The following is a 16140-nucleotide window of genomic DNA, read 5'->3' on the forward strand; positions in this document are numbered from 1 at the left end:
AGGTATAGCAATAATCATGGGGGATTTTAATCTACATATAGACTGGAAAAATCAGATGGGCAAAGGTAGCGTAGATGAGTTCATAGAATGTTTTCAGGATAGTTTCTTAGAGCAGCACATTCTGGAGCCAACCAGAGAGCTGGCTATACTAGACCTGGCATTGAGCAACGAGGTAGGATTAATTGATGACCTCCTAGTGTAGGCAACCAAGGTAGCAGCGATCATAATATGATTGAATCTTACAGACATTTTGAGGGAGGAACGAGTGTGTCCAAAACTAATATCTTAAACTTTAATAAGGGCAATTTTGTGGGCTTGAAAGCAGAGCTAGCTAAAGTGAACTGGAAAATGAGGCTAAGGGATACATCAGCAGAAGTTCAGTGGCAGACATTTAAAGGGATATTTCAGAATACTCAGAACAGATTCTTTCCAATGAGAAAGGGAAATTCCAAGGGGAGGGCCCATCATCCGTGGTTAACTAAAAACGTTAAAGGAGAAAGCAGATAATCACGCAAAGACGGGTGGCAGGTCAGAAGATTGGAAAGGATTTAAAGAACAGCAAAGAATGACAATAAGATTAATAAGGACGGAAAAATTAGAGTATGAGAGAAAGCTAGCTAGTAACAAAGACGGATAGTAGGAGTTTCTATAGATATTTAAATAAGAAAAGAGTTAACAAAGCGAGATAAAAACAAAAAAACTGCGGATGCTGGAAATCCAAAACAAAAACAGAATTACCTGGAAAAACTCAGCAGGTCTGGCAGCATGCTGCCAGACCTGCTGAGTTTTTCCAGGTAATTCTGTTTTTGTTTTTAACAAAGCGAGTGTTGGTCCTATAGTCCTATAACATCTGGAGAATTGATAATGGACAGTAGGGAGATGGTGGATGAATAAACAGGTATTTTGCTTCGGTCTTCACTGTAGAGGACACAAGTAATATCCCGGGAATAGCTGTAAATCAGGAAATGGAAGGGAGGGAGGAACTCAGGAAAATTACAATCACCAGGGACTGTGGGCTGACAAACCCCCGGGTCTGGATGGGCTTCACCCCAGGGTCTTGAAAGAAGTGGCTAGTGAGATAGTGGATGCACTGGTTTTAATTTTCCAAAATTCCCTAGATTCAGGGAAGGTTCCATTAGTTTGGAAAATAGCAAATATAACTCCTTTATTCCAAAAGGGAGGGAGACAGAAAGGAGGAAACTACAATATGTCACAGGGAAAATGTTAGAAGCTGTTATTAAAGATGTTATGGCAGGGCACTTAGAAAAATTCAAGGCAGAGTCAACATAGTTTTTTAAAAGGGAAATCATGTTTAACCAATTTATTGAAGTTCTTTGAAGGAGTCACATGTGCTGTGGATAAAGGGGAACTGGTGGATGTCCTGTACTTAGATTTCCAGAAGGCATTTGATAAAGTGCCACATCAAAGGTTATTGCAGAAAGTAAAAGCTCATGATGTAAGGGGTACCATATTGGCATGGATAGAAGATTGGCCAGTTAACAAGAAGCAGAGGGTTGGCATAAATGGGTCTTTTTCTGGTTGGCAGGATATGATGAGTGGTGTGCAACAGGGACCAATGCTGGGGGGGCCTTGACTTTTTATAATTTATATAAATGACTTGGCTGAAGGGACCAAAGGGATGGTGGCTAAATTTGCTGATGACACAAAGATAGGCAGGAAAGTAAATTGTGAAAGGGGATGTAAGGAGGCTACAAAGTGACACAGGTTAAGTGAGTGGGCAAAGATCTGGCAAAATGGAGTATAATGTGGGCAAATGAGAAATTGTTCATTTTGGCAGGAAGAATAAAAAAGTGTATTATCTAAATGGTGAGAGATTGCAGAGCTCTGAGATGCAGAGGGATCTGGGTGTCCTAGTGCATGGATCACAAAAGGTTAGTTTGCAGGTACAGCAGGTATTTAGGAAAGCTAATAGAGTGTTATCATTTATTGTGAGGGGAATTGATTACAAAAGTAGGAAGGTTATGCTTCAGTTGTACAGGGCACTGGTGAGACCACATCTGGTGTATTGTGTACAGTATTGGTCTCCTTATTTAAGGAAAGATGTAAATGTGTTAGAAGCAGTTCAGAGAAGATTTACTAGACTAATACCAGGAATGGGTGGGTTGTCTTATGAGGAAAGGCTGGGCAGGTTAGGCTTGTATCCACTGGAGTTTAGAGTAAGAGGCGACTTAATTGAAACCTTCAAGATCCTGAGGGGTCTTGACAAGGTGGACGTGGAGAGGAAGTTTCCTCTTGTGGGAGAATCTAGAACTAGAGGTCACTGTTTAAAATTAAGGGGTCACCCATTTAAAACAGAGATGAGGAGAAATTTTTTGTGAGGGTTGAGCCTCTTCGGAACTCTCTTCCTCAAAAGGCAGTGGAAGCAGAGTCTTTGAATATTTCTAAGGCAGATCTAGATAGATCCTTCATTAACAAGGGGGGTGGAAGGTTATCGGGAGTAGGCAGGAATGTGGAGTTGAGGTTACATTCAGGTCAGCCATGAACCTATTGAATGGCAGAGCAGGCTCGAGGGGCCGAGTGGCCTACTGCTGCTCCTAGCTCGTATGTAGAAATGCAAAATGGTGTTTCAGAATGATTTTACAGAAGACGGGGTAAATGGAGGGAATTTAAGGAGCTACAGGAAGGATATAATTTCTGTGGAGAGAGTGCAGAGAGGTGATCTACAAGAACGTTGCCAGGGCTGGAAAATTGCAGCAACTGAGGAGAGACCGGGCAGGCTGGGGTTGTTTTCCTTAGAACAGAGGAGGCTGACCTAATTGAGGTGAACAAGATTGAGGGGCTTAGATATGGTAAACAGAAAATAAGTGTTTCCCCTAGCTGAGGGAGTCGATTACCAGGGGGGCATAGGTTTAAGGTGATGGGTAGAAGGATGAGAGGGGACATGAGGAAAACCTTTTTCACCCAGAGGGTGGCAAGTGTCTGGAATTCGCTGCCTAAGTTGGTGGTTGAGGCTGAAACACTCAACTCATTTAAAAGGTACTTGGATCTGCACCTGAAGTGCTGTAACCGGCAAGGCTACGGACTAGGTGCTGGAAAGTGGGATTAAACATGAGCGGCGAGTTTATTCTTTGTTTGGCCAGCGCAGACACGATGGGCTGAATGGCCTCTTTTTTTTTCTCTCTCTGCGCCGAAACTTTTCTATAGTCCTACGGCCTGTGCCCGTTTTCGATCAGGGGAAAGCATCACACTGAGGTCGGAGAGAGCGCGGTAATCATCTTCTTCCAACGGTGAGGCCACAGCTGGAGCACTGTGTGCAGTTCTGGTCGTCACGTTTATAGGAAGGATGCAATTGCACTGGAGGGGGCCGCAGAGGAGATTCACCAGGATGTTGCCTGGGCTGGAGAGTCTGAGCTATGAGGAAAGATCGGATAGGCTGGGGTTGTTTCCCTTGGAGCAGCGAGGGTTGGGAGGGGACCTGATAGAGGTGCGTAAGATTGAGGAGTAGATAGGAAGGCACTTTTTCCATTATTAGAGCGGTCAATAACCAGGGGCTGTAGGTTTAAGGTAAGAGGTGAAAGGCTAAGATGGGGGAGCTGAGGAGAAATATTTTCACCCAGAGGGTGATGGGTGTCTGGAACTCACTGCCTGAAAGGGTGGTTGAGTCAGAAACTCTCATAACATTTAAGAAGTATTTAGATATTCACTTGTGCTGCTATAGCCTCCAGGGAAAATGGGATTAGTGCAGTCAGATCTTTGTTGACTGGTGTGGACACAATGGGCCGAATGGCCTCCTCCTGTGCTGTAAAGGTCTTAAGCCTGTGAGAACTGGGTGCGGATATCGAGAGGAGGAGCAAGAGCTGAATACTCCAAGAAGGACATCCGATTAAGATCAGGGGTAGGCCACTCAGCCCTTCCAGTCTGCTGCGCCATTCAGTGGGATCGTGGCTGATTTGATTCCCCTTTCGATAGGGAATGACCATTGTGATATCACAGTATTATGAAAGATTGTGGAGAAGAATTCACAGTCGAGGAGGGATGGGCTGGGGAGATGTTCTGGGATCAGGGCTGATGATTACAGTATTTAAGGGGCTCGTCCTCTACGGTTCCCAATAATAACCCAATTTTCACAACTTTATCCGCAAGCCTATGTTTTAGTCGAGACATTTTGATGTCGGTCTGCTCTCTAACATAGATGTAAAACTACAGGGGTGTATTTTTCCCCAGTGAACCTCCCTTGTGATGGGAGTGGGGGTTTATCGCTGTACCAGGTTTATTTTTTAATCGTTGGTGGTGAGTGTCTCGCTTGGCCATTTCAGAGGGGCAGTTAAGAGTCAGCCGCATCGCTGTGTGGGTCTGGAGTCACGTGTAGGCCAGACCGGGTAAGGACAGCAGATTTCCTTCCCTAAAGGGGGCATTAGTGAACCAGACGGGGTTTCTATGATAATCGGTGATAGTCTCATGGCGACCATTACTGGGAGGAGCTTTATAAGTCCACATTTATTTAATTCATTGCTTTTAGATTCTCTTAGCTGCCACAGTGTGATTTTAAATTCATCTCTCCAGATCATTAGCCCAGCCCTCCTGATCACTAGCCGAGTAACATAACCACCATTCCACCATACGCCCTCGTAGCAGCTCTGTAGCCCTGACTGGATTTGTTGGATTTTGTTTATATTTGTCCGGGATTGCAGTGCATTCCAGATTCTCACGTGCTGTAGTCACGGCACACCACTAGCCCTGCTGTTTCTGTCCAACCTTATTCAGTTAATTAGTTATAACTCACACAGACAAAGTGATAGAAAGTTACACTCGATCGAGCTTGGAGACAAGGAAGGGAAGCTCGCCAACTACTGCAGGCTGAAAGAAAGTAGAATAAGTAGCACCTATCTGTCCCTCTCCACCGAGTTCCCATCCGAACCAAATTTCCAACTGTTCGCTCAACCTACGTCTCACTCAGGAGTGGTCTCAGGTCTACGTGCCCCCCTCTCTCTCTTTTAGCCCCCCTCTCTCTCTTTTAGCCCCCCTCTCTCTCTTTTAGCCCCCCTCTCTCTCTTTTAGCCCCCCTCTCTCTCTTTTAGCCCCCCTCTCTCTCTTTTAGCCCCCCTCTCTCTCTTTTAGCCCCCCTCTCTCTCTTTTAGCCCCCCTCTCTCTGTTGTAGCCACTCTCTCTCTCTCTCTCTCTCTTAGCCCCCCTCTCTCTCTCTCTCTTAGCCTCTTTCTCTCTCTCTCTTAGCCTCTTTCTCTCTCTCTCTCTCTCCTTTTAGCCCCCCTCTCTCTCTTAGCCCCCTCTCTCTCTCTCTTAGCGCCCCCCCCTCTCTCTCTCTCTCTCTTAGCCCCTCTCTCTCTCTCTCTCTCTCTCTCTCTCTCTCTCTCTCTCTCTCTTATATAGCCACTGATGACTCACTCCTGTCTCAGGATAAAGGGTCTATCATTTAGGACTGAGATGAGGAGGAATTTCTTCACTCAAAGGGTTGTGAATCTTTGGAAATCTCTGCCCTAGAGGGTTGCGGATGCTCCTGTGTTGAATACGTTTGAAGCTGGGACAGACAGAGTTTTGGGGTCTCAGGGAATCAAGGGATATGGGGAGTAGGTGGAAAATGGATTTGAAGACCAAGATCAGTCTTGATCGTATTGAATAGTGGAGCAGCCTCGATGGGCCAAGTGGCCTACTCCTGCTCCCATCTCTTGTGTTCTTGACTGCGCCCTCAACCCTGTTGGTGGCGGGGGGGGGGTGGGTTTGTAGCGTTGATGAGCCATTAATTTTCTGAATTCATCCTGCACAGGAACACTGTCCGCTGGCCTGGGGGAACGTGAACCTATTTGACTATATGGATAACCTGGTATCGGGGAAGATGGCCTTGAACCTGTGGCCAGTGCCTCATGGGCTAGAGGACCTACTGAATCCCATTGGAGTGACGGGATCAAACCCCAACAAGGTGAGGCAGCTGCGTCGCGTGAGGCCCTGAGGACGATAATATCATCCATCCCCACACCCCCTCCTGTTCCTAATCCGCACGCTACCACTTAGAACCGCTTAGTAACGCAGTGCCAGGTCCCACATTGAAACGAAAGACTTGCATTCATATTAGCGTTTCGTGTGACCACCTGACATCTGAAAGCACTTCACGGCCAACGAAGTGTCTTTGAAGGGTAGCTGCTGTTGTCGCGTAGGAAGCCTGGCGGCCATTTTGCGCACAGCAAGATGCCACCAGCGGCAGTGCGATGACGTCATTGACTGGGAGAGAATTATTGGGCGGAGGGGGAGCTCTCCTTCGAAATAGCGGGCCATGGGATCTTTTACGCCCAGCCCCGCAGGCAGGCGGGACCTCGGTTTCACGCCTCATGCAAAAGGCCGCCCCTCTGACACTGCAGCCCTCCCTCAGCGCCACCTCGATTTTTGTGCTCAAGCCCTGGACCGATTCGTGAACCTGCAACCCTTGTGGTTCAGAGTGTTACCAACTGAGGCGCCGCTGGCACCCCAGGCACCGGGGACGCCCAGCTCTACGTTGGCACCACCTCTGTCGACCACTCTGCTGCCTCTATGTCATCAGATTGGTTTGTCTGCTGCCCAGTCCTGGATGAGCTCTGTAATTTTTGCTCCGTTTAAGCATTGGAACGACTGCCGAGAGCTCTGCTCCTGAGCTACCGATTCCCTTCCCCGTTGGTCATCTTGGGCTGCGCTTGTTCACACCCTCCTTGTCCTATTTAAACCTGTGCTGGCCCACCGAAACCAGAGCCTTTCCCCCAGCAGAGGCTTCCTTCTCCCACCTCCTGTAACATCACCCGCTTCTCCCCGTGCCTCGGCTTATCTGCTGCTGCAGCCCTCGCCCAGACTTGCCCGTAGATCCGACCGCTCCCATCCGCCCCGCCCCCCGCCGTCTGCCGTCCTCCGTGAGCTCATCCAGAACTCTGCCCTTGGCATTCCGACAGGATGGTCAGTCTCCCTGACACGACCTCACCTGGGAACCCTGACAACATTCTTGACCTTTTTTTTTGAAGAATAAAATAGCAGAGCGGGCCAGGGTTTACCTACCTAACTCGGGCCTTCTGAAACCCCCCAGTTTTTTTTTTTAATGCTGACCCTGCCCTTCTTCTTTATTCTTTCATGAGATGGTGGGCGTCGCTGGCAGGGCCAGAGTTTGCTGCCCATCCCTAATTGCCCCTTGAACTGAGCGGGCTCGCTCGGCCCATTTCAGGGGGGCAGTTAAGAGTCAGCCACATTAGCTGTGTGGGTCTGGAGTCACGTGTAGGCCAGACCGGGGTAAGGAGGGCAGATTTCCTTCCCTAAAGGGGGCATTAGTGAACCAGGTGGGTTTTCAGTGCCAATCAGCGATAGTTTCATGGTCACCATTACCGAGGATATTTTATATTCCAGATTTTTTAACTGAATTAAAATTGTACCAAGTTCAAAGACTGGGAATTCTGCGGAGAGTAACACACCTTCTACAAGGCACAAGTCAGGGGTGTGACGGAGTGCTCTCCACTTGCAGCTCCCACAACACTCAACAAGCTCTACACCACCCTGGGCAAAGCAGCCCCGCTTGATTGGCACCCCATCCACAAATATTCACTCCCTCCACCACTGACGCACAGTAGCAGCAGTGTGTGTACCATCTACAAGATGCACCAAGGTTCCTTAGACAGCACCTTTCAAACCCACAATCTCTACCATCTAGAAGGACAAGGGCAGCAGACACATGGGGAACACCACCACCTGGAAGTTCCCCTCCGAGTCACTCACCATCCTGACTTGGAAATATATCGGCCGTTCCTTCACTGTCGCTGGGTCAAAATCCTGGAACTCCCTCCCTAACAGCACGGTGCGTATACCTACACCACAGGGACTGCAGCGGCTCAAGAAAGCGGCTCACCCACCACCTTCTCAAGGGGCAATTAGGGTCGAACAATAAATGCTGGGCCCAGCCAGCGAAGCCCACGTCCCGTGGATGATTATTTAAAAAAGCTGTCCGTGGTGGGATTTGAAACCATTGTTCCCAGAGCATTAGCCTGGGCCTCTGGATGACCAGTTCAGTGGCATTCCCACAACATCGCCATCTCCCAGCCTTCAGCTGCCTGGGCCTGGAATTCTCTCCCTAAACCTCTCCTCCTTTAAGACACTCCTTTAAAACCTAGCTCTTAGCCAATCTGCTATAATATCCCCTTCCCTGGCCCTTAGTCCAACCCTGTGAAGCACCTCGAGTCGTTTTGTTACATTGAAGGTGCTATATAAGTGCAAGTTGTTGTTGTAGGCCGTGTTGTTACTGAAGTTACCTCAGCAGCACCCCTCCCCCTCTCCCGTCCCCCCATGATCACTACCACGTAAGGTCGTGGGAACACCCTTTCCCGTTCCCGCTTCCTTTCTGTCCGTCCGTCCTTTGCTGAAATATCTTTCTGATTCTCAAGCCGACGCTATTGTCCACCCCCCCACGAGGACCAACAGCGCCTGCACCCCGAGCGCAAGGTTAACGGCCCTGGCGTGTCGGCCGGGGGGGGGGGTGGCGCACAGCCTTTCCGCTCCTCGCACACGGTTGAGTCCAATCGGCCGATCGCCGGGCCGGAAGGCTGCTGGTTTCAGCTGGCCGGCCGGACTCGCCGGCGTCAGGGAGGCCCAACCAGCCCTCGGGCGTCACTCTACTGCAGCTGGGACTGAGGCTCGGCGTCATGGACACTCAGAGAGCGCACAGCGGCGGCTGTTCAGCCCATCGCACCCGTGCTGTCTCTTGCAAAGTGCTGTACCCACTTTGAGGTCCTGTCACAGAATCTCACAGTGCAGAAGAGGCCCTTCGGCCCATCGAATCTGCACCGACACGTGAGAAACACATTCCCTCTGCCCTCTCTCTCTACTTGCCCCTGCTCCCTTCTCTTGAAAATCACTCCCCTTGGCGCCAATCCCCTGCCCGTTTCCTTTTTTTTAAATATATATGCACGGCGGGGATTCACAGGCTGTGATTGTGGTTTTGCCACTTCATACTGCAGCTGAGCACTCCATCCACAACTCTGCAACCTTGTCCTAGAGCAGAACGCGAGCCCTCGACCTGCTGACCGAGGAGACGGAGCGCCCCGCTGGGCAAGGGCCCATAGCAACAGGAACGCAACTTTTGACCTCCCCTGTGGTCGGGCGTTACCTGAGTCGGGTGACATTGAGGCCAGCGGTGCTTTAATTTTTTTCGTAGACATGGAGAGTTCTCGAGCTGATGTTTCTGGTTCCCTTGCCCTTTCAGGAAACCCCGTGCTTGGAGCTGGAGTTCAACTGGTTCAGTAACTCCGTGAAGTTCCCGGATGCCGCGGAGATTGAGGAACACGCTAACTGGAGCATGTCGAGGGAGCTGGGTTTTAATTACTGCCTGGTGGGCCTGGTAAGTGAGCCGGCCACTGGACTGGCCAAAGTCGAGTTAGGGCCCTCCCTGCAGGAAGGAATTCGATGCGGGGGCCGGAGTGGTTGGTCAGACAGTAAGTGTGTCCTCTCTGAGGGCCATCTCGCTGCTCCTCGGCTTCGCTCTTGAACCTGCCTCCCAAACTCCGGCGGCTAAAATGGGAGAGAGAGCAATCGCGAATGCGTCAAAACGGAAAGAAAATGGACTTGCATTCGTATAGCGCCTGTCACGACCTCTGGGTGTACCAGACGGCTTCACAACTAATTAAGTACTTTGTTCTTTGAAGGGTAGACTCCATTTAACGTAGGAACCAGGGGGGGTCCGCTCGTTTATGCACGGCAAGATCCCACTCGCCAGCGATGTGAAAGGATTAGAAACGAGGGACCCTATCCCCTCTGGTGGGGGGGATCCAGAATAAAGGGGACATAATCTTAAAATTAGCCCTGGCCACTTAGCAGGGAATCAAAAGAACGTCTTTTTCACACAAAGGGGTAAGTGCAGGGAAACCTGGAACTTCTGCCCCATACTCCCCAACCCTCCCAAAAGCTGTGGGAGCTCAGGGTTGGTTAGGACTTTCAGGACTGAGGGGGATAGATTTTTGTTGGGTAACGATATCGAGCGATATGGCCAAAAGTAGAATAATGGGAGTTAAAATACAACCGTGATCTAATTGAATGGTGGAAAGGCCAGAGGGACTGAATAGCCTCCTCCTGGTCCTGTCCCACTAGCTTGAGAAGGACTGAATAGCCTCCTCCTGGTCCTGTGCTACTGGCTCGAGAGGGACTGAATATCCTCCTTCTGGTCTCAAGCTAAACAGCTCTCTTGACTTTCATTCTCATTTTTGTTGCCCTCAATAATAGCGTAAATTGGAGGGAGATATTGCACGGGGAGCCAATGTCATATTGTCCAAGATCGGAATTATTCCCACTGAGTTTCAGGGGTCCCTTCTAACCTAACTCTCCGGCTGGAAAACTCGTGGAATGTTGGCCATGTGAGTGCCAGTTTCCCCCCACACTGCCTTGGGTTGAAGTAAATAGAAGGCACTGTAGGATGGAGCGTGAAGCCAGCATTGCCGCCCAGTCTTGGCAGCTTCCCGATAGATGGGTGAGGATGTAATTGCTGCCCCTGCATAACGTCGGCCGTTAGCATCCTGCCTGATCACTCCCGTGGTATCTTTCAGAGCAATCGCCTGGCGCGGGACAGTAATCTGACTGACAGCGATATCGAGCAGCTGCGGAACATCTATAATCGCGACTCACTGTCTGAGATCACAGAGCAAGAGAAGGACTTCCTTTGGAGGCACAGGTAATGGAGTGGGTGGGGTCGGGTAATGGGGTGGGGGACCAGGACTATTATGATGAGCGAGATGTTGATACTCTGGCCATTTGCCTGGATGAGTGCGGCTCCAACTGGTGGGGACGGGTCTGTCACTGTATAACACTGGGGTACAGTACTGGTGGGGACAGGTCTGTCACTGTATAACACTGGGGTACAGTACTGGTGTGGATGGGTCTGTCACTGTATAACACTGGGGTACAGTACTGGTGTGGATGGGTCTGTCACTGTATAACACTGGGGTACAGTACTGGTGGGGACAGGTCTGTCACTGTATAACACTGGGGTACAGTACTGCTGGGGATGGGTCTGTCACTGTTTAACACTGGGGTACAGTACTGGTGGGGACAGGTCTGTCACTGTATAACACTGGGGTACAGTACTGGTGGGGTCAGGTCTGTCACTGTATAACACTGGGGTACAGTACTGGTGGGGACGGGTCTGTCACTGTATAACATTGGGGTACAGTACTGGTGGGGACGGGTCTGTCACTGTATAACACTGGGGTACAGTACTGGTGTGGATGGGTCTGTCACTGTATAACACTGGGGTACAGTACTGGTGGGGACAGGTCTGTCACTGTATAACACTGGGGTACAGTACTGGTGGGGACAGGTCTGTCACTTGGGTACAGTACTGGTGGGGACAGGTCTGTCACTGTATAACACTGGGGTACAGTACTGGTGGGAACAGGTCTGTCACTGTATAACACTGGGGTACAGTACTGGTGGGGACAGGTCTGTCACTGTATAACACTGGGATACAGTACTGGTGGGGACAGGTCTGTCACTTGGGTACAGTACTGGTGGGGACGGGTCTGTCACTGTATAACACTGGGGTACAGTACTGGTGGGGACGGGTCTGTCACTGTATAACACTGGGGTACAGTACTGGTGGGGACAGGTCTGTCACTGGGGTACAGTACAGGTGGGGATGGGTCTGTCACTGTATAACACTGGGGTACAGTACTGGTGTGGATGGGCCTGTCACTGTATAACACTGGGGTACAGTACTGGTGTGGATGGGCCTGTCACTGTATAATACTGGGGTACAGTACTGGTGGGGATGGGTCTGTCACTGTATAACACTGGGGTACAGTACTGGTGGGTTCAGGTCTGTCACTGTATAACACTGGGGTACAGTACTGGTGGGGACAGGTCTGTCACTGTATAACACTGGGGTACAGTACTGGTGGGTTCAGGTCTGTCACTGTATAACACTGGGGTACAGTACTGGTGGGGACAGGTCTGTCACTGTATAACACTGGGGTACAGTACTGGTGGGTTCAGGTCTGTCACTGTATAACACTGGGGTACAGTACTGGTGGGTTCAGGTCTGTCACTGTATCACACTGGGGTACAGTACTGGTGGGGACAGGTCTGTCACTGTATAACACTGGGGTACAGTACAGGTGGGGACGGGTCTGTCACTGTATAACACTGGGGTACAGTACTGGTGGTTTCAGGTCTGTCACTGTATAACACTGGGGTACAGTACTGGTGGGTTCAGGTCTGTCACTGTATAACACTGGGGTACAGTACTGGTGGGTTCAGGTCTGTCACTGTATAACACTGGGGTACAGTACAGGTGGGGACGGGTCTGTCACTGTATAACACTGGGGTACAGTACTGGTGGGTTCAGGTCTGTCACTGTATAACACTGGGGTACAGTACTGGTGGGGACGGGTCTGTCACTGGGGTACAGTACTGGTGGGGACGGGTCTGTCACTGGGGTACAGTACTGGTGGGTTCAGGTCTGTCACTGTATAACACTGGGGTACAGTACTGGTGGGTTCAGGTCTGTCACTGTATAACACTGGGGTACAGTACTGGTGGGTTCAGGTCTGTCACTGTATAACACTGGGGTACAGTACTGGTGGGGACAGGTCTGTCACTGTATAACACTGGGATACAGTACTGGTGGGGACGGGTCTGTCACTGGGGTACAGTACTGGTGGGGACGGGTCTGTCACTGGGGTACAGTACTGGTGGCTGACCTCCTTGCTTTTCTTCAAGTGGTGCCAAGTGATCTTTTGCATCCTAGAGTGAATAGATTTTGTTTAATATCTCACCCAAAAGACACACCCACTCAGAGGGTGCAGTGTTCCCTCAGTCCTGGATTCCGCGCTCGAGTGTCTCGAATGGAATTTGAGCGCACGACCTTCTCGGTCGAGAGAGAGGGAGGCTTGAGGAAGTAGCCAGTGTTTCGCACTCTGCCCAAACGCCTGTCTCCCCCACGATGCCTTCTGTAGTTGAACAGACTTCAAATGTTCAGCGTCGCGCCTGAAGAATGGGCAGAATGCATGGGGGCTTCCCAGTCGAGGTGGCGCCTTTTAAGGGAGCGAGAGAAAACGAGGGAATGCCGGGAGTGTTGTGGGGGTGGTCAGGAGGAGCGATCCCACATTGCGTAACTTGTCTCTATTTGCCTTTTCAGACATTACTGTGTGAACATACCCGAGACGCTCCCCAAGTTGCTGCTGTCTGTGAAGTGGAACTCGCGGGATGAGGTGGCTCAGGTAACGAAGGCTCTGGGGTGATTCTCCCCCGATATCTGTGCTCAGGGGGGATACAGCGAGAGGCCCGCTGTTCATAAGCGCGAGTCTCTGACCGGGGCACGAGAGCAGTCGTGAACGCTTGCTGCTGCTGCGTGCTCTTGCCTTCCGCGGGTCCCACGCACAGTTTGCCACCGTGTGCTTGACCTCTGCCTTGTGTTACGTGCATCTCCTGGTTAAGAGGGATCTGCAAGCCCACAAGGTCCTGGCAAAGATATGGACCCAGATTTTCACAGAGGCATTTAAAATAAAATAAAAGGAAGAAATGGCAGACAGGGCCCGATTCCCGGCGTCCCCCAGTTTTCGCTGACGTGGGAATAGTTTGCAGGAAACGAGGTCACACCCTGCGCTCCCGACCTGGCTGGCTCCGTTGCAGAGTTAGGCATCTCCTAGCCCCCTTGCCATTCTTATGGAGTTGGGCCAGCTTCTCCATGACTCGTAGTCAGAGGAGCCGTGAGCGATGGTCTGGATTTGGAAACCGTTTGAAAGGCAAGGTCCCGCGCCCCGGCCCTGTCCCCCGTGTGTCTCCCCCGCCCCGGCCGTGTCCCCCATGTGTCTCCCCCGTCCCGGCCGTGTCCCCCGTGTGTCTCCCCCGCCCCGGCCGTGTCCCCCGTGTGTCTCTCCCGCACCCCGGCCCTGTCCCCCGCACCCCGGCCCTGTCCCCCGCGTGTCCCCCGCGCCCCGGCCCTGTCCCCCGCACCCCGGCCGTGTCCCCCGTGTGTCTCCCCCGCCCCGGCCGTGTCCCCCGTGTGTCTCCCCCGTCCCGGCCGTGTCCCCCGTGTGTCTCCCCCGCCCCGGCCGTGTCCCCCGTGTGTCTCTCCCGCACCCCGGCCCTGTCCCCCGCACCCCGGCCCTGTCCCCCGCGTGTCCCCCGCGCCCCGGCCCTGTCCCCCGCACCCCGGCCGTGTCCCCCGTGTGTCTCCCCCGCCCCGGCCGTGTCCCCCGTGTGTCTCCCCCGCCCCGGCCGTGTCCCCCGTGTGTCTCCCCCGCCCCGGCCGTGTCCCCCGTGTGTCTCCCCCGCCCCGGCCGTGTCCCCCGTGTGTCTCCCCCGCCCCGGCCGTGTCCCCCGTGTGTCTCCCCCGCCCCGGCCGTGTCCCCCGTGTGTCTCCCCCGCCCCGGCCGTGTCCCCCGTGTGTCTCCCCCGCCCCGGCCGTGTCCCCCGTGTGTCTCCCCCGCCCCGGCCGTGTCCCCCGTGTGTCTCCCCCGCCCCGGCCGTGTCCCCCGTGTGTCTCCCCCGCCCCGGCCCTGTCCCCCGTGTGTCTCCCCCGCGCCCCGGCCGTGTCCCCCGCGTGTCCCCCGTGTGTCTCCCCCGCACCCCGGCCGTGTCCCCCGCACCCCGGCCCTGTCCCCCGCCCCGGCCGTGTCCCCCGCACCCCGGCCCTGTCCCCCGTGTGTCTCCCCCGCACCCCGGCCCTGTCCCCCGTGTGTCTCCCCCGCACCCCGGCCCTGTCCCCCGTGTGTCTCCCCCGCACCCCGGCCCTGTCCCCCGTGTGTCTCCCCCGCCCCGGCCGTGTCCCCCGCACCCCGGCCCTGTCCCCCGCGCCCCGGCCCTGTCCCCCGCGCCCCGGCCCTGTCCCCCGCACCCCGGCCCTGTCCCCCGCGCCCCGGCCCTGTCCCCCGCGCCCCGGCCCTGTCCCCCGCGCCCCGGCCCTGTCCCCCGCGCCCCGGCCCTGTCCCCCGCGCCCCGGCCCTGTCCCCCGCGCCCCGGCCCTGTCCCCCGCGCCCCGGCCCTGTCCCCCGCGCCCCGGCCCTGTCCCCCGCGCCCCGGCCCTGTCCCCCGCGCCCCGGCCCTGTCCCCCGCGCCCCGGCCCTGTCCCCCGCGCCCCGGCCCTGTCCCCCGCGCCCCGGCCCTGTCCCCCGCGCCCCGGCCCTGTCCCCCGCGCCCCGGCCCTGTCCCCCGCGCCCCGGCCCTGTCCCCCGCGCCCCGGCCCTGTCCCCCGCGCCCCGGCCCTGTCCCCCGCGCCCCGGCCCTGTCCCCCGCGCCCCGGCCCTGTCCCCCGCGCCCCGGCCCTGTCCCCCGCGCCCCGGCCCTGTCCCCCGCGCCCCGGCCCTGTCCCCCGCGCCCCGGCCCTGTCCCCCGCGCCCCGGCCCTGTCCCCCGCGCCCCGGCCCTGTCCCCCGCGCCCCGGCCCTGTCCCCCGCGCCCCGGCCCTGTCCCCCGCGCCCCGGCCCTGTCCCCCGCGCCCCGGCCCTGTCCCCCGCGCCCCGGCCCTGTCCCCCGCGCCCCGGCCCTGTCCCCCGCGCCCCGGCCCTGTCCCCCGCGCCCCGGCCCTGTCCCCCGCGCCCCGGCCCTGTCCCCCGCGCCCCGGCCCTGTCCCCCGCGCCCCGGCCCTGTCCCCCGCGCCCCGGCCCTGTCCCCCGCGCCCCGGCCCTGTCCCCCGCGCCCCGGCCCTGTCCCCCGCGCCCCGGCCCTGTCCCCCGCGCCCCGGCCCTGTCCCCCGCGCCCCGGCCCTGTCCCCCGCGCCCCGGCCCTGTCCCCCGCGCCCCGGCCCTGTCCCCCGCGCCCCGGCCCTGTCCCCCGCGCCCCGGCCCTGTCCCCCGCGCCCCGGCCCTGTCCCCCGCGCCCCGGCCCTGTCCCCCGCGCCCCGGCCCTGTCCCCCGCGCCCCGGCCCTGTCCCCCGCGCCCCGGCCCTGTCCCCCGCGCCCCGGCCCTGTCCCCCGCGCCCCGGCCCTGTCCCCCGCGCCCCGGCCCTGTCCCCCGCGCCCCGGCCCTGTCCCCCGCGCCCCGGCCCTGTCCCCCGCGCCCCGGCCCTGTCCCCCGCGTGTCCCCCGCGCCCCGGCCCTGTCCCCCGCGTGTCCCCCGCGCCCCGGCCCTGTCCCCCGCGTGTCCCCCGCGCCCCGGCCCTGTCTCCCATGCCATCCCAATTCATGACTCTGACCCCACCCCTCATGGCCCCTCATAGACCCTTATGCCAACTTAT

At 55.6% G+C, this 16140-nt stretch overlaps 1 protein-coding gene across 2 annotated transcripts in view; it reads left to right on the top strand.

Annotated features, from left to right (window-relative positions):
• LOC121272264 (phosphatidylinositol 4,5-bisphosphate 3-kinase catalytic subunit alpha isoform) overlaps window positions 1-16140 on the top strand; it is a 134277-nt gene that overhangs the window by 93983 nt on the left and 24154 nt on the right. For both annotated transcript variants that reach the window (XM_041178807.1, XM_041178808.1), the window contains exons 9-12: window positions 5744-5896; window positions 9182-9316; window positions 10515-10639; window positions 13103-13184. In XM_041178807.1, the coding sequence (XP_041034741.1) occupies window positions 5744-5896; window positions 9182-9316; window positions 10515-10639; window positions 13103-13184 (495 nt within the window). The remainder of the gene's footprint in view (window positions 1-5743; window positions 5897-9181; window positions 9317-10514; window positions 10640-13102; window positions 13185-16140) is intronic.

The sequence above is a fragment of the Carcharodon carcharias genome, chromosome 33 (assembly GCF_017639515.1).
Source record: "Carcharodon carcharias isolate sCarCar2 chromosome 33, sCarCar2.pri, whole genome shotgun sequence".
Classification (NCBI taxonomy): domain Eukaryota; kingdom Metazoa; phylum Chordata; class Chondrichthyes; order Lamniformes; family Lamnidae; genus Carcharodon; species Carcharodon carcharias.